General features: G+C 50.6%; 1 protein-coding gene across 2 annotated transcripts in view; it reads right to left on the bottom strand.

Moving 5' to 3' along the window:
• Positions 1-21,989, bottom strand: part of SYNE3 (spectrin repeat containing nuclear envelope family member 3) — a 97,355-nt gene that overhangs the window by 13,501 nt on the left and 61,865 nt on the right. For both annotated transcript variants that reach the window (XM_017528184.2, XM_037738351.1), the window contains exons 7-16: positions 20,002-20,138; positions 17,582-17,756; positions 13,873-14,055; positions 12,095-12,238; positions 10,429-10,563; positions 7,258-7,419; positions 6,956-7,128; positions 6,378-6,498; positions 4,263-4,421; positions 1,021-1,170 (exon numbers count right to left, since the gene is read on the bottom strand). In XM_017528184.2, the coding sequence (XP_017383673.1) occupies positions 1,021-1,170; positions 4,263-4,421; positions 6,378-6,498; positions 6,956-7,128; positions 7,258-7,419; positions 10,429-10,563; positions 12,095-12,238; positions 13,873-14,055; positions 17,582-17,756; positions 20,002-20,138 (1,539 nt within the window). The remainder of the gene's footprint in view (positions 1-1,020; positions 1,171-4,262; positions 4,422-6,377; positions 6,499-6,955; positions 7,129-7,257; positions 7,420-10,428; positions 10,564-12,094; positions 12,239-13,872; positions 14,056-17,581; positions 17,757-20,001; positions 20,139-21,989) is intronic.

The following is a 21,989-nucleotide window of genomic DNA, read 5'->3' as shown; positions in this document are numbered from 1 at the left end:
GAGTGAAACTTAAATCCCAACAGAGCCTGTAATGGAATATTCATTTTGTCAGGGGAGTGTTTCTTTAAAACTTCTGGTCATCTGGACAGCCTGAGCCAGCAGGTGATTCGATTTAATGAGCTTTTTAACACACTTCAGGCCCAGCTGGGATTCTGTCTGGGAAGGCCTCGGCCAAGGCGGGCTGGGGCCATGGTCGACCCGGCTTGGGCTAGGCTGACACCTAGTGGCCATCCTGGCGGCTCCGGGGCCAGGAAAGCCTGGGGCGCCCAGCTTGGGGCTGGGGTCTGAGGCTGAAAGGGCCCTTAGGGGCCATCTTACCACCTTCCTCAGATTTAGGAAAATGTAACCTCTGTGCCTCAGTTTCCTCGTTGGTTCACAGAGCATATAACAGCACCTCCTTATCTAAAGGCCTGTTATGAGGACATGGTATTGAGCAAAGGTTATGATCATTACTAGTTTTGCTATTATTATTTTGTGTGAGGAGACACAGGGTCCCCCCAAAAGGAGGTGCTTGTTCAATGGAGAAACAGGGCAAGTTAGAGACACAGGGTTGGACCCCAGGGCTCCTGATGCCACACCAGTGCTTCCCCAGGTCACGCCTACAACACAAGGGTGTGTTTGCAGGCTCGCTCTGCCACTGACCACCCATGTGGCCTTGGGCAAGTTTTTTCGCTGCTTGGAGTCTCCGCTCCCTCTCTGGAGGCTGGAGATACAATGACTGCAGCAGCGGGGAGCCGTACAGCCTGAACGGGAGAGTGCACACACAGCCCTCAGCATGGGCGGTAGGAAGCACTCCTTACATATTAACTACCTCACTAGGACTCCAGCCTCACAAGGTGGTTGGATGACCAAATAGCGTCATGTGAGTCAAGTTCCCAGGACCCGTGAGTGTTCCTGTCCCCTGTGTGGTGAATGCACAGGGCAGGGTGAATGCAGGCTGAGCATGTATCCCCAGGGGAACCTAGGCCCAGTTATAGTCCTGTCCCTAGAACCTGGGACCTGCACATCCTTGGCACCTACCAGCAGGTGGCTGGAGTCCTTGAGCTTGGACTTGTACAGCATCCACTGGTAGCGCAGATCTTCCAGCTCATCGGAGGCCCCCCTTGCTGGCCTGAGACGAAGGACGTTCTCAAAGAGATGCTGACCTTCTGGCACCCGAGCCTCCAGCTCCTGGGGGGAAATAGTGGCATCATGGTGCGGCTTCCAAATGGCCCAGACAGCCCCACTTGGCTGGTAAAGATGGGTCCATCAAATTTCACTCGACAGACAGGTGGGCAGGGAGGAGGCAGACAGAATCCATAAAGTGGACTCCCATCTGCATTTCAAGCCAAGGCCCAGCACTTGCTCTCGGGAATATTACAGGTTGGCCTCCTGCATGGAACAGGTGGTTGCGCTGAAGACCCCCAGTGGTTACTTCCAACTCTGACATTCCAGGACCAAGTCCTCCAGAGGGCTTGACTAGAGGTAGCATCGTCCTAAAAGCTGTCACTGTGAACATGTCTTTCAGTGACATTTTGAGCCTGGCAGAGTGGTGTTAGAATGTGCAGATTTTCTCACGAAATGTTAAGTCCTGTGTTCCCTTGAGACAGAAACTTTTATTCTCGGGACTCCTAAGAGGTGGTGTGATGGGGCAATAGGGGTGGAGCTAGAAGTCCAGGAGCCCAGGTTTAAGTCCTGGCTTTGGATCCTGGCCCTGCGTCATCCTACTAGCATGTACCATGGGACACCTTGCTTAGCTTCTCAGAGCCCGCTGGAACGTATGCTGTACAAAAGCAAGGGGGTTTAACTTGAGGAACAGAAAGTCATTTCTGAGATGCTGGAGTTGGGTGGGGGTGGGGTGGAAGGAATGAGAGGAGACGGGAGAGGCAAGCAAGGAAGACTTCCAGGTAATGGCCAACTAGATAATTGGGACCAAACCTCTCACTAAGGACAAAATATTTAAAGCATTTTAAAGGCATGAAAGGATTAACAAAAGAGTGTGAGGCACACCAGGCCACAACTTGGGAAAGAATGAAAACCCAGGGAAGTCAGTGCTGTGTTCAGACCTGCTTTTGCCCACAGAATATTTGCCAATTTGGAAGGAATAGCTGTAAAACACCTTTGCTTTTGGCAGCCTCACCGGGCCAGGGAGACAAAGATCAAAGTCTAGCCCTACAGAGGTGGAGATTCTGATAGGATTCATTCACCCTTTCACCAAGATCCTAATGCCTTCACCCTACAAAAATGGAGCAGAAGTAAACCTGAACCTTGTGTGGACTTGCAGCCCAGTTCAAAGTCATCTTAGTAGACCAGGGAGACTCAAGCCTTGAACTTGGATTTAGTGGCCCCAAAATGAAAGGCCCCTACTTGCCTGCAGAAGAAAACAAAATCGACTCTGGAGGAAAAGATTATCCTAAATCTTAANTTGGCAGACACAATGTCTAGCACACAAAGCCACACAAAGACACAAGAAACCAAGAATAAGAACAGGCAGAAATAATATACATCAGAAACATTCCTAAAATGCCTTGAGATCTTGGAATTATCAGACACAATCTATAAAAAGCTATGTTTACTATGTTCAAAGAATTAAAAGATGGGCTTAAAAATTTTAGCAAGCTTCTGGAAGGTATGAAAAATGACAGAGTTTCAGTTAAGATAGGAATTATAAAACAAGAAAAAAAATAAAGATGAGAAGAGTGATACAGTCAATTACTAAAAGGACCAAATAGAAGTTCTAGAACTGATAACTACGACAACAAAAGTTAAGAACTCAATAGACATGTGTAACAGAAGATGAAACACAGCTAAAGAGAAAATTAGTAAACTGGAAGATGGATCAGAAAAACTATCCAGAATGCAACATGAAGAAACAAAAGGTTGAAAAATACACAAATAAGGGTAAGAGACATAAAGCACACAGTGAGAAGTAGTAACATAGGTTTAAATGAGATCACAGTAGGAGAGGAGAAAGGGAACAAGGCAGAGATAATATTTTAAGAAATATTGTTAGTAAAAACAAAATTCAAATAACAAGTTTGGGAATTAAGAGGAAAAAAAAAAAAAAAAAAAAAAAAAAACAAAAATAATGTTAAAGAGTTTTTCAGAAATATCCTAGATCAGATTCAGGAGTTAAAATGAATCCCAAGCCAGATAAATAAAAATAAATTTAAACCTAAACATATGGAAATAATTGCAGAAAAATAGGGAAACAGAGGTGAGCTAGGGCCTGGCTGAGAAAGGCCTTGAGTAATAAACTCAGGGGTTAAACTCTATAGTAAAAGGTTTTCATTAGGGGGAGGACAAGGTCATATTTCTCATTCTGGCTGCAGAATGAGCCATGACCTAGATGGGGACCCAACAGGAAGGAGGGAGGGTCAGCTGGGAGGCTACAGCCGTAGTCGGGGCCAAAAATGGTAAGTGCCTAAATTAAGACAGTAATAGTGCGAGGGAAGGGAAACACAAAATGTCTAGGAGGTGGAATCAAGGAGTTTTGGCAACCAATTAGATGTGAGAGGGAAGAAGACAGAAGAGAAGTGGTCGTTCATTTGCAAAAATGGCTGTGACTTCCCTCATCTCCCACCCCCCAGTCACATCCACACCCACTACAACATGACTTTGCAGTGCCTTCCATCAAATGGTTGGAGTCTCTCTTTCCTTTCCTTGAATCTAGGCTGGTTTTGGCAAACAGAATGCAGGGCAATTAACGTTATGCTGGCTCCTAGTCTTGACCTCAAAAGTCCTTGCCTGCTGCTACTGCTGTCTTCTGCCCTGACTCTGCTCTGAGAAGTCCAGGCTGTGCCACAGGAGCGTGAGAGATGTGTCGTCCACAGCATTCTCATCTCTCATAGCCTGCTAGCCCCCAGAATTAGAGACACCTGACTGACTGACCACTGACAGCATACAGACTGGAAGTACTGCCCGGCTGAGTTCAGCCTAACTTGCCACGCTTGTGAACCACGGGTTAAATAAGTGGTGGTTGTTTTCAGCCACAAACGGTTGGTATGGTTTGTCACACAGCAATAGCTAAGTGACAGAGGAGTCAAGTGATGAGTTGTGGTATTTTCCAAGTAGGGAAATCCATAAGCATGCTGAATATGTGCATGAATGCCAGAAAAAGTTCTAAAATCCTTGAACCAAAAAAGTATAAAAGCCGTTATCTATAGACAAAGGAGAACAGCTCACACACTGTGGGTGTGCTCCTTATTCTGAAGACCCCCCTGGTGGCAAAGCATCTGTGAGTGCAAGCCCTATGGATGAGGGGCCTCTCCTGCGGAACAGACCTGAAGCTTTGATTCTCTGGTCTTCAAGTCTTCAGCTGTAGAAGTTCTCATTGCAATGATTCTAACAAGCTTCAAATTTTCCACCTGCAACCACTGCTCAAAGTTCCTCAGGAGCTGGGAGAAATCTTCGTGGCTCCCTTCTTCCTGGAGAAGATCTACCTATAGGATCACACACGGCCAAAGCATCAGAGGTAAAGCAGGCCCCTGGTTGTGTGTCCTAGGAATTCCATCTGAGGCAGAGGGGCAGGGATGGGGACAAGATGCCTAAAAGGTGACAGGAGAGGCCTGGGAGATGAACAAAGAATCTCTACTCAACACGGCCACATTTAGGGGCCAAGAACATTCCTTATTATCTCCTCTCTGTTCCCCTGAGAGGTGACGGAAACCACCACCGTCCCTTTCCAGGATAGCTATACAAGTGGTCACCCTTCCCTGTGCTTGCCCCCTCGGGGCTCCGTAGCTCCAGCGATCTGTCTGCGACGTAAGCCCATTCAGCTAAGTTCTTGCTTATACCGCTGGTGCCTCACTCCTCCCCGCTGTGACCCGGGAGTCTCGGTTCCACTGCGAGTGCTGCCTTCCCCGTCCTCTGAGCCCGGGCCTGCAGACGTGTCTCGGCCCCTCAAACTGGCACTCTTTCTGCCTCTGCTCTTCACACACACTGTCTCCTCTGCTGGGAACACGCCTCCCTCCCTCCTCTCCTCACTGCCACTCAGCCTTGAAAATTCAGCTGACATTTCAGATCTTCCAGGAGGGCTTCCCTGCCCCGGACCTGGGACCTGCTGTAGGCTCCCGTAGCCTCTGGCCTGTCTGCCAAGGTATGCCTCTTTTTTGTAAACCCTTATTTAACTGCCCGTGGATGCCACTTCCTTGCTTTTCAACAAAGCTGTTTGTGTAAACGCAGTAAGGGGAAGTCATGGAGGGGGGACAATGTAGTTAGTTCTTTTCCTGTCTTTTTTTCTAAAATACAATCATGGCACAAAAATACACTTATCTTATGATTTTAGTTTCCACTCTGGGACCGGCAGGAAGTGTTCAGCCCCGATGCTCTCCTCCCCACAGAGGTGAGCATCTCCGGGGTCCAGCACCACAGGCATAGCCCGAGAGCTTGTTAGAAATGCAGAATCGAACTGTGGGCCCCAGTCAGATCTACTGACTCAGAGTCTGCATTTTATTTTTGATTGATTGATTGATTGAGATGGGGTCTTGTTTTGTCACCCAGGCTGGAGTGCAGTGCCACGATCACAGCTCCCTGCACCCCGAAACTCCTGGGCTCAAGTGATCCTCCACCTCAGGCCCCTGAGTAGCTGGGCCTACTACAGGTGCACACCACTATGTCCAACTAATTTAAAAAAAATTTTTTTTATCGAGATAGGGTCTTGCTATATTGCCCAGACTGGTCTCAAACTCCTGACCTCAAGCAATTCTCCTGCCTTGGCCTTCCAAGGTTCTGGGATTGTAGGTGTAGCTCACTGCACCCAGCCCAGAACCTGCATTTTAATACAAGGCTGGGTGCCCACTGAAAAACTCTGCACTGGACTCCGAGTTCTCTGAGGGTCGGCAGTGTTACTCACAGCTCTGAGCACAGTCGTTGGAATACGGTAGCACCCAGCAAATGGATGAGTGAATGAAAGAATGAATGGGAAAATGAAGAATATGATGTACTTGAACAACAAGGAATAACTTTATTTTCAACAAAGCTCAAGTTTGTTTAAAGGCAGTGAGGGATGGATGAAACACGACACAAAAATATTCCCATCTTGTGTGGTTTCAGTGACCGATCTGGGCCAGCAGGAACTGTTCAGCCCTAACACTCCCTTCCCTGCAGGAGCTGCTGCTGATGGCTCACAGAGGTGAGTATCTGTCTGGCTAAAGGACACCCATGACCTGCCCTGGCAGCCTGGCTTTGCAGATTCTGGGATCGCTGAGGTCCTCCATGGAGTAGGATCAATTGCTCTTTGGGCCACAGCTGGGGCAGGCTCAAATAAAACAGGATGTAGCCAAGTCCTCAGCTGAGCATGTTGCCCCAGACAGGGAGGGGCCTGTGCTGGAGACCCCTACCCATCTCTTGACCTGGGGCCTGGCCTCTTCCCCCAAAGGCCTGCTAGACAGACTCACCTGTCGACGACGCCTGGGAATCGGATTTACGGGGTTGATGAGAAACCCTGACTTCGGGATGTTGTTGGTGAAAACCATTTTCTTCCCCGAATCCACTTCCATCCTCTGCAGATGCCAGTTTCTGGTGAAGTTGAGAAGACAAACTCAGCCCAATCAATGCGGAGATGTGGTGGGGACCCACCAGGACATGAGAAAAGTAATGGAATTGTGGAACCACGGTTGACAAGTCAGAGCCTCCCACTGAAGTTTGTCAGAATGTTCCTGAGGCATGCTCACATCCAGTTTCTGACTTTAAACTCACAGTAACCCGTCATGAAGGTGCGTATGCTTATTGATGCAGATGGGGAAACTGAGGCTCAAGCCAGTGTTGATGGAGGCTAACTCCCAAGATGGGGACATTTCCTGGCTCCTCCTGCTCCTGCTAGAACAGCTAACTGGGCCACAGTGTAAAGGTGCCCAAGGCCTCTGGCTCCACGCTGGGCAGTGCCCTGGCCTTCTGCTCTATGAGCACCTGAGTGCCCCTGAGTGGGAAAGGACGGTGTCCCAGACAAGGCTCAGAGCCCAGGAGGCACTCTCACCTCAACAGACTTTCTTCCAGCAGCCTCAAGGCCCGCCATGACGCTGCCAGCTCCCCGAGCTCTGCCCGCACCACGCCAGTACCCTCCGGAGAGGACTTCTCCATCACCAGCCAGCCCTGTGCTTCCACCAGGGACAGCTGGGCCTCCTTCTCAGGGAATTCTGCCGCCAGCCTCTGAAGGACACATGGACACACAGACACACGCACAGTGAAGGTGGAGGGTGGTTTCTGCTCCTGAGTGTGGGTACATTGGCCCATCAAGGCTGCTTCATTGGGAAGTCGGGGAGGGAACCACCACCTTACCTCGAACTCTGCCTCTTGGGACTTGGCAGTGCCCGGGCCCACGTCTCCTCGGTGTGCCTCCAGCTTTTGCGTGGTCACAGCGATCCACTGCCGTAGCTCCAGCAGCTGGTGGCTAAAGGTGCAGTGCTCCTGCACGCTCTGCCGACACCCGTCCACAAGGTCCTGCAGCACAGCCCGGGGAGCCCAGGGCGTCCTGAGTGTTGGCCGAGGGGGAGACCTCTGGCACCACCTCCACCCTGCCGGACTCACACCTGCCAGGCACCCCAGGGCTTCCCACCAAGTAGCACCACAAGGAATTGACCCCGGGACGATCGACTCTGGTTTAAAGCCTGTCTTGCTTTTAGGAAAACGACCAAGTCTAGGTGAGGGTGGGAAATCGATCTCTTGTCCACCACTGATCCAAGTGTAAATTGGCCCAACCACTTGTGAAGACCATGGGTCAGAATCTACCCAAACGGAACGTGGCTGCAGCTGACGGCCCACCATTCCACTCCTGGTGTATGCCCTGGAAATGGGAACACATCCTCACCCAAGGGCACACATGTGACAGCCCCAAGCTGGAAATTATCCAAGTGCCCACTGAGAGTAGATGAATAAATACCCGGTGTTATATTCACACAATGGAATGCTTTACAGCAGCAGGAATGAACAGTCTACATCCACATGCAACATAGTAGATGAATTTACAACCATCAGGTGGAGAGCTAAAGGCCAGGCACAAAAGAAAACATTCTGTCCAGTTCAATTTAAATGAAGGATAACATCAGGCAACCCCAAGCTCTGTTGCAGCAAGCCTGAAGTCAGAGCTGCCCTTGAGGGTCAGGAATGGTGAGCTGGGATGACTGCAGGGGCACAGGGGTTCTGGGAGGCTGATAGTATTCTGTGTTTTATCTGGGTGCTGGTGACACAGATGCATTTAATTTTTTTAAAAACTCATCGAGCTGCACATTCAGATGTTCATGTTCAGTCTTTCTTTTTTTTCTCTCCCTGAGTACTGCTTCCTGGGCCAATCTATTGCTCAGCTCTGTCTCCAGGGAAGGCGGACACCGTCTCCAGAAAGGCAGCCATTCTCTAGGCCCCTGGCCAGCCAGCCTGAGGCCCTTGGAGCTTTCTTTCCATAGCCTGCCACGAACCAGTCTGACCACAGGGCCTGCCTTGCCCATTCCAGCTGTGTTCCCCAGATTAGGTCATCATGGCTCTCTGCAGGGCCACTATAGGCCCTGCCTTCTGCATTCCACAGACACTGGCTGAGACCCTGGATACCAGGCCCATACCAGGGGCTAGAGAGCCTGCTGCATCTGTCCTCAATGAGCCATCGATGAGGGCCTGAGAAGTTATCTAAAACTCCACCTCTCTGGGTTGTCCCTGCCACTGTCCCCTCCCGGTGCCTGTGTGCCAACATTAGACCAAATGCCTCCAATGGCTTCCAGTGCATAGAGCTGTGACCTCCAACATGGAAACGTGCCCCCCAGGGAGACACGGAGAATACCTCGCTGTGGAGAAGGACATATGAGATTCACAGGCACTGAGTACCAAAATAATAAAAGGGCAATTTCTCTGTAAAGAAGAATATAAACAGTAAGAATTGGAATGTCATTTCGCAACACCTAGTGAAGCTCAGTTAATGCTGCTTCTTATAACAATTAACCTAGCCCATCATTTGGAGGAGGTATTAGAGCTGACTTTGCTGCCTCTGTGAGTTTCTCTGGGCTACTGAGAAGTGAGGACAGTGTTTCCTATTTCTCTACTGCTTTGACCTTGAAACTACAAACTGCTAGTTTATTAAATGTAATTAAAAGAATTCATCCAGACATCGATCATCACTTAGACCAATGGGTCTCCACAGGTGGTGCCGCATTTCCTGGAAACGGGTGGGGAGAGTTTTCCGTTGCTTCAGTAGAGGTGGTGGGGGTGAAACTAGGTGGCGTGAGAGGGATGGGTGCTCGCATTCCACCCTAGGCGGACAGTCCACCAATGCAGAACGGGCCCACATCCCACATGATTTTCTCACATCCTCCTAATATCCACAGCAGGAAGAAATCTGTTTGTCATGACCTGAGCTCAGACTCTCACTCCAATCAAACAAACACAAAGAGGCTTTTGCAGTCTTAACCAACATGCTGACTTCTCTAGAGCTGCACCCTTTGTGTAAGCGGATGGAAGACTGCTGTTGAGTTTGATCAAAGTTCTATCAAGCGTTGTTCACATGTCAGAAAACCACATCACTAGAGGCCCTGGTGGCTGTGCCACTTGACACGGCATTTGCGGCTGTCACACAGGGAGGGCACGTGCTGAGCGGCTCCTCTGTCTTGAGTGTGGCCATCTGGGAGTACTTACATACTGAAGGACAATATTGTATTATAATTACTTTCCTTTTACTTCTCTTTTATATTTCCTGGGCCAGTAACTTATATTCCCTCTGAATTCCAGGAGTGTAAAGAGTAGGCTAGGAATATCAGGTATGAAAACAGGGCGTGCAAAGTCAGGTAGGGTGGAGAACTCTCACTGCCTCACACTGGCTTTTCTTGAGATGTGAGTGCCAGAGACCCTGCTTTGTACTCCTCAGGGCTTGTGACAAAGGCAGACCCAGGGCTCCATCTGAATCAGTGTCACAGTGGGGCCTGAGTCTGCGTTTCCATTTGTCCTCAGGCCAGTTTTGAAGGAGCTTGGAGTTCCACCCCCACTGCTGGAAGAACTCCATACAATCCTGGGCAAGCCCTAGAAAGAGCCGAGGTGGCCACTAGAGGGCACTGCTGACGAAGCTCTGTGCCCTCCAGGCCTGGTGCAGGCTGCAGGGTGCCTGAGGTTCTCAGCAGCCGCTCTCTTCTTTGCCTGGTGGCCCTAATCTCAATATGTAATTGTGCATTTACTTGTTTGTTTGCTGATTAATTGTCCATCTACCCAACTGGAGCATAACTCCCAGGAGGGCAGGGGCCTGGGCTGTCATGCTCTGCTACCTCCATCCTTAGAGTCTACCTAGAACACTGCCTGGCATACAGGAGGTGCTTACTCATTACCTGCTATGTGAATGAGGAGGGAAGAAAAAAAAGAGAAAGAAAAAAGAGAGGTTAGAAGGAATGACGGCGGGAAAGGGGGAGAAATGCCCCAGGCGTGGAGGATTACAGGGGCCTGCTCTCTGTCTAACCACAGTCCCTTCTGCCAGCCCCTTACCTCCAGAGACCTCTGCAGGGCCTGGACGTCGGAGGAGAGCTGGTCCATTTTGTGCTGGTGGTTGGGATTCTCCTGGACGAGAGGCCTCGCAGCCTCCATCTGTGCCCCTAGGTCCAGCCCCTCTTCCTGCAGCCCCTGCCGTAGAGAAGGGAACAGGTAGGCACATCTTCCCGCCTCTCCCTCCCTCGGGGTGGCTAATCAGGGCAGGGGCTCTGAATGGGAGAGGCTGGCGGGGGGGGGGGTGCCTTCCCGAGGGCAATGGGGCTCTTTCACACCAGCAGCCGTACCAACCACATGGCTGGTCTAATGTGTCCACTCTCAGGGCTGGAGAGATTTTAAAAATCAGACAAAAATATTCAGGGACACCATGAAAATAAACTCTGCTACAGGCCAGATGGCATCTCCAGGGGCAAGCTCACATCGGGACTCATCCTTGATGACCACCTCTCATTATGAAGAAGCACGTCCCAATTTTAGTTTTAAAACCCAAAATGCACTGTTTTTTCCCCCTTTTTTTGGAGACAGAGTCTCGCTCTCACCCATGCTTGGAGTGCAGTGAGTAGGCTCACTGCAACCTCTACCTTGTGGGTTCAAGTGATTCTTGTGGCTCAGCCTCCCGAGCAGCTGGGATTACAGACTCCCACCACCATGCCTGGCTAATTTTTTGCATTTTCTTTGCTTTTTTTAAGAAGAAACAGGGTTTTACCATGTTGCCCAGGCTGGTCTTAAACTCCTAAACTCAGGTAATCTGCCCACCTGCTAAAATGCTGGGATTGCAGGGGTGAGCCACCCCTCCCAGCCTAAAATGCCCTATTTTTTTTTTTTTTTTTTTTCATTTTGAGACAGAGTCTCAAATGGTTGCCCAGGCTGGAGTGCAATGGCACAATTTTGGCCCACTGCAACCTCTGCCTCCTGGGTTCAAGCAATTCTCCTGCCTCAGTCCTAAGTAGCTGGGATTACAGGTGCGTGCCACCACACCTGGCCATATATATATATATATATATATATATATATATATATATATATATATATATATATATATATATATATATATATATTTTAGTAGAGATGGGGTTTCACTATGTTGGCCAGACTGGTCTTGAACTCCTGACCTCATGATCCGCCCCCCTCAGCCTCCCAGACTATTGGGATTATAGGTGTGAGCCACCACGCCTGGCCTAAAATGCACTATTTTTAATGTCTTCTAGAGAACACTCTCAATTTATGTGTGAGCTGTACTTGGATTTTAAAAAGATAACTGTTGTTATCACATGCATTTTGAAAACCAGCAAGCTCCTTATCCAGCTAACCATGATCAATGGTCAGAATGTTTATTCTTAATCCCAAAGTTGGTTTAACTGAACAACTCTGGACTCATTAAGAATACTTAGCGAAGCAATTCTAAAAACAAATACCAATGTTAGACTTTGGAACTGAGGAGTAAACAAACAGCTTGTCATTTTGCTGAGCTCAAGACTCAGCCGTTTGATGCTGGGAGCCATCAGATAAATAAGCAGAGGGTCTGTTGAGATGAAAGGTCAGATCTCAACCAGGGTCTAAATTTCTGGTTCACGGCAGCTGTTGCTTTGCTGATTACTGCTGGAGGAAGAAGCTGCTTCCAGGTGCAGCTGAGCACCCGGGCAGGAGTGATTGACAGACCCCTCACCTGCAACCTTGAGAGCTGGGCCTGTTTTCCAGGAAGGTCCCGTTGAAGCCCCTTCTCAGCTTGGACCCTGGCTTGGAGGTCCAAGAGCTTCCTCTGCAGAGGCTCGAAAGCCGCCCCAAAGTCTTTGTGCTGAGTGAGCAGGCTCTGCAGAGACACAGGACAGGCAGCGGGCACATTAAGAGGGTTCCTCACAGGCACCGTGTTGTGAGACCTGATCCATGCAGCCAGGCTGCTCTTTGTCTCGGCCAGGTCCTGCTCACTCAGGTGCCACCCTCTCCAGGAAGCCTTCCCTGAACCCTGATGGAGTTGGGTGCCTCTCCTTAGAGTCACCATAGTGTCGTCACAGAACCCTTCGGCCACATCCCTCTGGAATTAGGGCCATCGACATCCCTCACCCACCGACCAAATAGCCCATCAGAGGCCTGTTTTTGTAAATGAAGTTTGGTAGTTTTTGTTTTTTTGAGATGGAGTCTCACTGTGTCACTTAGGCTGGAGTGCAGTGGCAAGATCTCAGCTCACTGCAACCTCCACCTCCTGGGTTCAAGCGATTCTCCTGTCTCAGCCTCCTGAGTAGCTGAGATTATAGGCACATACCACCACGCTGGGCTAATTTTTGTATTTTTAGTAGAGATGGGGTTTCGACCTGTGGGTCAGGCTGGTCTTGAACTCCTGACCTTGTGATCCACCCGCCTCAGCCTCCCAAAGTGCTGGGATTACAGGCGTGAGCCACCATACTCAGCCATAAAGTTTTATAGGAACCCAGCCATGCCCATTCATTTACAGCTGTGTCTGGTGCTGAGGAGCTGCGACAGAGACCACCTGCCCTGCAGACTGTAAAACCTTCACGATCTGGCCCTTCCCAGCAACAGTTTGCCAACCCTTGCTGTCAAACAGCACTTGGATGTCTTCTAGTAATTGCCTGTTTTTCTGTGTCCACCAGCAAGCTGTGAGTGTTTGCGGGTGAAGACCTTCGCTTCGCTTCTTCATCCCCCCAGGGCCTAGAACTGCACCAAGCCCTGCAGATGGAAGGAACTTGATCCTCTACTCAATGATCCCCCGTCACCAACAACAGTGGGACGTACCCCCAGCGCTACCTGCCCAGGAGCTGACATCGTGGGCTGGGTCCTGGCTGTACCCTCTGTGGACCATGAGCCATTTTCTTGACCATCCTGCTTCAGTTTCCTCATGTGTAAGACAAGCAAAGTAACAGTACCTCCCTCACAGTGCTCTTATGTGGATTAGATAAGATCCAGGGTCTGGAGCTCTTAGCGACTGTCTGGCCCATAGCCAGTGCCCCATGGATCGTAGTTACTAGTGTCATCATCATTAGATGCTCAGCAAACATTTGTTACCTAAAAGAATACGCTGTCCACATGTCATTGATGCCATGTGGTCATTCAGAAAGGTGTCACTAATAATATGAGCCTCCAGCTCCAGGGTGGTTGAAATTTTACAAGGGCTTTTATTGGCATTTTCTTATTTTACCCTCCTGTTGCTCTTTGCAGAAGACTGGGTGGGATTCGCTTTGATTGCAGGGGGTTTGGGGACAGGGCTGGGAGGCAGACAGGTGGTTAGGAAAACAATTAAAGGGACCATGCAGGAATCCTATCCAGTTACACATGGGTAGCCTGAGACTGTCAAGGACAAAGGATACACCCAGGGCCACACGGTGGCAAGTGGCAGAGCTGAGCTTAGAACACAGGGCCATCTGCCTCCCCACTGGGTACTCCAGCCCCGTGGCCAGGCCGAGTCCCGAGCAGACGCCCGGGGATGCATACCTGCAGTTTGCTTTTCCTCTGCAGAAGGCTGTTATGTAGCAGGTCTCTGTCCCTCACGGAACCCGCCGCCTCCTCCAGGAGTGCCATGGCCCTCTCCTGGCCAAAGACACCAATCAGGAGGTCTTTCTTCAGCTGTAGCATGGTCAGCGGCTCTTTCAGGCGGGAGCTTTCCATCAGGGCCGCCTGTGGGAGACAAGGCTTCCATGAACCCCACACAGGGCAGAACAAAGCTCAGAAACAGACAGAGCCGGGGCACACCTGTTCTCGTTGCAACTGCTTAGGAAGCTGTGCCTTTGTGCAGGTGTCTGAGAAACAGCAAACTCAGAATGAGCTGGCAGGAATGTGCTGGTGAGGCCCTGAGTTTCGGGTTCAGCTTTGGGTCTTCTCTCACCTCCCACATCTGTCTTGATACTCAAGCCTGAGTAATATCCACCTCCCGCATGCCTTGGAAGTCTGTCTCGTCTCCACGGTCTCTGGCCCTGACTGTGGCGCACCCTCAGCCTAACGCACCTGGACCACGCAGCTCCTCCCAGTTAGCTGGCTCTCCACCATCAACCGGTCACAATGCAGCAGAACCCAGACCCAGCCAGCTTGATCCTCTACTCAAAGATCCCTCTTCACCAACAACAGTGAGGCACACCCCCAGTACTACCTGCAGCAGTGTTTTGGACATTTTGAAGGGAGCTATAGGCCTGTAGGAGCATGATCAGAAAGAATTGAGGAAGGCTTCCAAGAGGAGGTGATACTCAGCAGAGTACTGATGTGCAGGAGTTTGCCAGGCAAAGAGAGGAACTAAGGGGGCTCAGAAGCCTCCTAGAATGGCAGCAGCCTCACATACAACCTGAATTCTGAGCAGCCCAGGCCCTGCCTCCTCCAGGAAGCCTTCCCTGACCCCATTGTCAGCCTACACTCACTCTTCTTGTCCCCCAAGCCCTGCAGCTCTCAGAGCCTGAACCAAGTGTCTGACTCCTGTTGCCTCTCCAGCTGTTTCAGGTAAGCACCTACTGCATTTCTAGTCGAGAGTCTGGGGTGCTGGAAGCCCAAGGTTTTGTCTTTGGCTGGCCAGAGTTCTTTCATTTTATACCTGATGATGTTGCTGAGAACCCGCTCTCAGACTTAAAACACTGAGCTAGGCACGGGGTGGGGAGAGAAAGAGCTAAGATTCCAACCCAGGTAAGCCACTTCAATACAAGCCAGAAAGCGATCATTCTCCTAAGCAAAGTTTGAGCTAGTGCGGCGGGAGTTCAAAGCAGACGTGGACACTCCCGGTTGGGGAAATCGAGTGCTGCTTTGGAGAAGGCAGTACTGATGATGGGCCTGGAAGGGCAGACATTTCCGGAGGAGGCGGTGTCACCACAGCCATGCAGCTGTACTGGCATGACCTGCATACCGGGGCATCCAGCTGGTGCCCAGCCAGAGGTCCAGCCGCACTGCGGGGAGTCTTACCCCCTTTCCACCAAGGCCAGACACCAAATCACAGAAGAGTTTAGGCTGGGGAGCTGAGATTGTGAGTCTGGATTATGTACTAGCTGGGAAGCCACGGGCAGTTCTGAGCCTCAGTTTCCTCTTTTGCCAAATAGTTTCCCTGGATCTGATCCCTCATCTGCAAAATGAGGGCGATCATGGTGGAAATGGAAATAAAGCGACATGTACATATTCAAAATATGTAAATTATGACAAAAATCAAAAACAACCTAAACCTCCAATTGTGGATACATTAAATTATGGCATACTCCAAAACAGAATATTATCCAGCCATTGAAAATGATCACTTTTATTTGAATGATTTTAAATGATGCTGAGAAAAAAAAAGCTCAAATGTGTGAAGTGAAAATATCAGAATATACAATTACAGAACTTGAACCCAAATACACAAAAATTACAATTAAATCTTCTGTCTCTTGGTGACCATATCTCATGGAAATATCTAAATAGATTTCATCAGATATAAAGGATAGATTTGGGATCTTCTGACCTAAAATTGAGGTTTGTGGCACATAAGAAATTCACTCCATAGGTACTGAGGAGTACCTAATAAAGATGGCAATCATCCTTTGGAGCATGGAGGTGGGAGAAGGGGCCCACTGGACCCTTGGAAAGAAAAGTCATGCCTTGCAGCTTAAAAACTATGAAGAGAGGCTGGGCACGGTGGCTCACATCTGTAATCCTAGCACTTTGGAAGACAGAGGCAGGCAGATCACTTAAGATCAGGAGTTTGAGACCAGCTCAGGCAACATGGTGAAACCCCATCTCTAATAAAAATACAAAAAAATAGCTAGGTGTGGTGGCGCATGCCTGTAATCCCAGCTACTTGGGAGGCTGAGGCAGGAAAATCGCTTGAACCCCGGAGGCGGAGGTTGCAGTGAGCCGACATCGTACCACTGCACTCCAGCCTGGGTGATAGAATGAGACTTGGTCTCCAAAAACATATAACAAAACAAAACAAAATAAAAGTGAAGAAAAAAATTCTTGTTCCAACATAAGCCCCAAGTGGAAAATCACAAGTGTAGATGTTTCGAAATGCAGGCACATGGCCAAGTAGTGTACCCAGTGGTGAGCAGGGGCCAACCCTGGTTATTGGTTCTCCCCGTAATAGCAAGGTGGCAGAAAAAGCAATGGAGAAATTGCCCCAACATGTTCGTCCCTATGGCTTGTGGGATTATGGGAGCTTTTTGTTTTCTTCTTCACACGCCTTTACACTGTCCAAGTAGGTGTGCCCTTTATCATTAGAATGAAAATTGATATAAATGGGGACTTACAACTCACATTTGAGTCTTTTCCCACTCCTTGTATCTAAGAATTACTAGACACAAAATCATTGGATGGACTTCAGAGTTCAATGATGCCAGAGGCAGTATGTACAGGCACACTGGGGACACCGTAGTGATGGGCATCATGGCAGATGCTGTCTACTGCCTACCCCATAGCCATTCCTACTTCTCTCTTTCCAAACAACCAGCATTTTGGGATGCAAAGGGCTCAGCTCCAGGGTGCTGAGTCTAATTGGTACAAACAAGTTATAGTAATCCCATCATCCTTGCCAGTGATTGGTCCAGGAATAGTCATATGACCTTGACTGGCCAATGAGCCCAGTAAGGGGAGTGTGCAGGGGTCAGGGGAGGATTTGAAAGGTGGAAGTGGAGGTGGAGAAGGCCCCCTGCGCCGCAGCTCTATCCAGAGCCCGTTGTTCATGGGAGGTGCAGGTCTGGAGCCATAGCAGCCATGCTGGGGCCATGAAGGGGGACTTGGCTTAGGTCTACAAAGGGCCTGGTCCTGGTGACACCACTGAGCTGTGGCCTGGCACCCTGGACTGCCTGAATGTCGCTGCTTTAAGCCACCGCAGGTCAGGTCAGGTTTCCTGCCACTTGTATTCGCAGTAAAGGCAATGGCCTGATAACGCTGCTCTCTCAGGACTGCTGATGCCTCCACCTGGGAGATGCTTGCAGGTGGGGAGCGTCCGTACAGAACCCCGGGTTAACCCCAGGCAGCAGGCTTCACCTCCTGCCCAGGAGCCGAGCTGACCTTTGTCACTGTAACAAGCAAGCATGGACACTCCCTGTACACCAGGACTCAGCAGACGGGGCGCAGGGAGCTCTCCCCAGATATCCGGAAGATCCGGCAATGGACCTTCCCCTGGGAGAGAGGCTGAAACGCCATGCCCCACCAGCAGCCCACCCCAGTCACAACCAGTTGGCAGGACCACGGTTACCTCGATCTGGGGCAGGAAGGTGTGAAGGGAAGGCAGGTCCGGCAGGCTGGCAGTGACCTCCAAGAGTCGCTGGGCCAGGGCCCTCCACAGCTGCAGATCCTGCAGAGGCCGCTGGAAATGCTGCCACAGCTCCACCCCCGCAGCGTTGCGAAGCCTGGCACTCCTCCCCTTCAGGCTGCAAGGACCGTGGAGGGAGAAAACGAGGGAGGAGAGAGGGTGGCTTCAGTCTAGGGGCGGGGGCCTCTGCTGAGACCCTCAAGAGGCTCAGAGTGCGCTGCTCGCTGCTCCCAGGGTGGGCCCTCTCCTATCTCAGTTGCTGGGGGTGTCTGCAGCAGTAGTTACAAGATGCAGTTGGAAGGAACTTTGGTTACTATTGCTATGAAAAGGCATCAGTTGCAGGCCTGGGGTCTTCCTGAGAACAGACACTGGGGCTCCCTGGGACCTGTAGGCTCTTTTATAATTTGCATGCATGGGCAGGACACGGTGGCTCACACCTGTACTCCTAGCACTTTGGGAGGCCAAAGCAGGAGGATCACTTGAGGCCAGGAATATGAGACCAGCCTGGGCAACATAGCGAGACCCCATCTCTACAAAAAATATTTAAAAATTAGCTGGGCATCATGGTGCATGCCTATAGTCCTAGCTACTCGGGAGGCTGGGGTAGGAGGATTGCTTGAGCCAAGGAGTTCAAGGTTGCAGTGAGCTCTGATTGCACCACTGCACTCCAACTAAGGTGGCAAAGCGACACCTGTCTCCAGATAAATACATAAACAAGTAGGAGGAATGAGTGTTCTCTGATTCTATAGTAGGTGTAAAGAGCTGGGAGATTGGAGCCAGCTATGGGGCCTTAAGTGGCTCAACATTAATAAGCCTCAGCTCTCTTGCCTCTGAAAAGGGCACCCCTCTCATACAATCAATCATTCTAAGTGTTACATGAGGTGACACATGGAGACATTATTCTTCCAGTCATGGAAGAAAATTCATTCAGACTGGCCTTCCCACTTTGAAAGACAAAAAAAATTGCCTGATCAAAGTTTTAAAAAACAAATAATAGAAATGTGAGTCTAACAGCCAAAGCTGCTTTGACCCTGAGGGCATTTGCCAATCTGGAAGAAAACAGCTGCAAAACTGATGCAGGGTTTGGCAGCCTCTCAGGATAAGGGCCTATCAAAGACGGGCAGATTCTGAAAACCGCGCCTCACATGAAGCTGGGATGGCAAAGGTCATGCCTTCGGGATGAAAGTGCATTGCAAGCCAGTCAAACGGACGGACGGCCCAGCTTCAGGACCAGGGAACTACAGGCCCTGAGGAGAAATTACGGAGACCCTAGACCAGTCCTGCCTGCCCCCAGGCACCTGGCAGGAGCCAAAAAACCCTTTCTTGAATAAGATACCATCATCCTAGGCCCATTTAACTTCTACAGATAATTTTTCAAATAGAATGTCCAGCACGAAGTCATAGGTAACCAGTACCTGAAACGTTGGTAAGAGAAGAAACCAGAGGGAGAGGAAGACCCTTGGCCACTCTGTCTCCCTGCCTGCTTCGTGCTCCGGAAATCCAACCCCCAAGCCCAGCCCTACCCCTACCTTAGCATCCCACGGGGGATCCAGGCCACTGCCCCTATTTTATAGACGTGGGTCTGAGCATGCTGTGGAATGAGAGACACCCAGCAAAGGTGGGAGCTCCCTACGTCCATTCTGAAGGAGCCCCCTGTACCAGGCAAAGATAGGAGATGCCCAACAGCCACGGAGAAAGTTGTGCCATGTTCAGAGCACCTCTGAGGCTCGCGCAGCGAAGACAGGTAACAGATTTCAAATCAGCACTTTGCTCAGTTCTGCACAGGGAGGATGCAGAGCTGCTGCTCTTTGCTGAAGGCAAAGACAGAGTGGCCAAGGGTCTTCCTTTCCCTCTGGTTTCTCTTTCCAAGGTTTCAGGTACTGGTTACCTATGACTTGGTGCTGGACATTCTATTTGAAAAATTATCTGTAGAAGTTAAATGGAATCTGGGGGCCCTGCTGTGCCTGAGCGTGGGGGCTGTGGGGCAGGTAGAGGCTGATCTGGAGACATTCAGATGTTGAAGTCAGCATCAGAAGGCAGGGGAATGGAAAATTGAAAAGCCTTCCCTTTGGGCCGTCACCCCTCCCCAGTGCTAATCTGCATAGAGTCATGACAGGATGGGCGGCTGAGTCGCTAGCCTGAATAAATGCAAAGTTCAGGCCTCTTTCTGCAAGCAAATGCAAAACAGTCAAAGGGGACAGTGTCTGCACCAAGTGAGAACCTATAAAGGCCCGTCATTGAGAGGTGCAGAGAATGATTTAGAAGTTACTAGGCTGCAGGAGAAGGCAAGCCCGCCTTCTGGAGATGGGGAAACTGGGTTCCAGCACACCCTGAGTCCCACCGCCCTCGGCCTGCCCAGATACCTCTGATACTCCCGGATGGCAGCGACGACACTGTCAGAGAGCGGCTGCAGGTCGTGGGGGAAGACCATGAGCTCCTTCAGCTGGGCCTGCAGCCGGGCTACCCGGGGCTCCTCCGCGGCCAGCGCTGCCTGTGTTGCCTGCAGCATGAGACGACACAGCGGGGTGGGGGATGAGGTTCCTCAACGGGATAAGTAAGTGCGTGTGTGCAGGGGAGTGAGCGTGGCCACTGAGGTTGGGTCAGGCTGGGAGGAAACTGTCAGCAAGGGCAGGAAGTGGGGCCCCACTCAAGCTCAGCCCTAGCGCTCTCATCTCCAGCTCCATGACTTGGATCTCTGCCTTTACTGTCTGTTGCTGGGCTACAGTTCTGCTCTTTACTATCGCCTACCTCCCAGCGTTGTCATGGCAAACACTAGCACCTAATGATACAAATAACTAATACTCAGGAGACAGCAATGCCAGGCCGAGCGCCCCCGGTGTCCCATTTGTTTGAGCCTCGCAACAACCCTGAAAGGCTGGTCCCTGCGTCCCCATGTGATTTACACAGAAACTCGGGCTAAGGGCTCTCTGATGGTTGCAGAGCCTGTAGATGGTGGACCCGACATCAGAGCAGGGCCTCTTCCTGCCTCCAAAGGCACTTTGTCAACCCGGTGATTATTCTTGGCAGGCCTAGAAGATATTTGCGTGGACTGCTCCCCAGCTGCTTCACTTCACTGTGTGCAGACACTGCAGACACAGCCTTTCCCTGCTGTCCTGGGAAGTTCCGCATTTGACCTTGATCTGCAGGACTCCCAGCACCTGCCCTGGCCCTGCTCAGTAGGAGGTGGGGTGGGGTAGCGGAAAGTGCATGGACTTCAGCATAACACAGAGCTGGCGGGGGACCCACTTCTGTCTTTTCCTAGCTGTTCACTTTGGGCTGTTCCCTCACTGATAAACGGGGCCACTCTCACCAACCACACGGATCCGGTGATATTGACAAGGCACTTGGTACAGAGCAGGGGGACCCTTGTCCCTCCATCCCTAGCTCTCTCAATCCCAGGAGGCAGCCCTGTGCTTTGCCCTTCTTTTTTTTTTTTTTTTTTCAAATGACCTCTGCTCGATCCTCTAGCCATGAGGAACCAGGGGCAGCTCCAATTAGGTTTAGCCGGGGGTATCCACAGATGAACAGGGATAAGAGTATTAAGCTCAGGGGAGAAAGCACAAATAGAGGGAAGGATTTTAGGCAGCAGCTGGGGCAACAGGGGCCACCATGTAGGCAGAAGGACACAGAATCTGCCCAGTCAGCCCTGTTCATTCTCAAAAATATTCCTGTCGCGACTCAATTAGTTAGCAAATGTAATGATGTCTATGAAAGTTTTTATGGAAGATCAGACACAATTGGTTTGTGGGAGCTGGCAGCTTGGAAATCATTCATGAAGAAGCCCTGCCTATCAGTGGCCAGGAAAGCTGGCTGGCCTCCAGGGATTTGGCCGAGGAAGGGCAAGGGTGCAGGGGTGAGCAAGACCGGGGGCTGCCCCCAGAGAGAGGCCTGTCCAGGCCACTGGAAGGCCCATCATCAACTTGAGGCAGCACAGGACACCCAGGGCCCTCATTCCTGGAGTAGCCACAGTGGGATGCCGTGCCATGGCTGGGTGGCCTAGCTAAGCATGACCTTCTTCTAGGCTCGGTTTCCCTCCTTGTAAAATAAGACTGCATCCCTTCCAGCTCTGATGCGCCATGCTGGTACCCATAATGTTGTCGGGTTTCATTTGCTGATTCCCTGGGAGGCTCAGGCGGGTGGGCCTTGCCAGGTAGTTGCATTTCCTAACAGGACACTGGGTAAGCCACAAAACCACCCTGACTTCAACCTTCGCTGCAAACAGTCAGTCTCCCTGAAACAGACGGGGTCCTCTTGCGGAGTCGTGATACTGAGTTAACGATATATAAAGACAGAGGTAAGGAGGGCTGATGCTTCTTATTTTAAAACTTTCTTTACCACAAGTCAAGCTTCG

Source organism: Cebus imitator, unplaced genomic scaffold (genome assembly GCF_001604975.1).
Source record: "Cebus imitator isolate Cc_AM_T3 unplaced genomic scaffold, Cebus_imitator-1.0 Scaffold52, whole genome shotgun sequence".
Lineage (NCBI taxonomy): Eukaryota > Metazoa > Chordata > Mammalia > Primates > Cebidae > Cebus > Cebus imitator.
The sequence above is the reverse complement of the archived record's forward strand: the minus strand, read 5'-3'. Positions and strand labels throughout refer to the sequence as shown.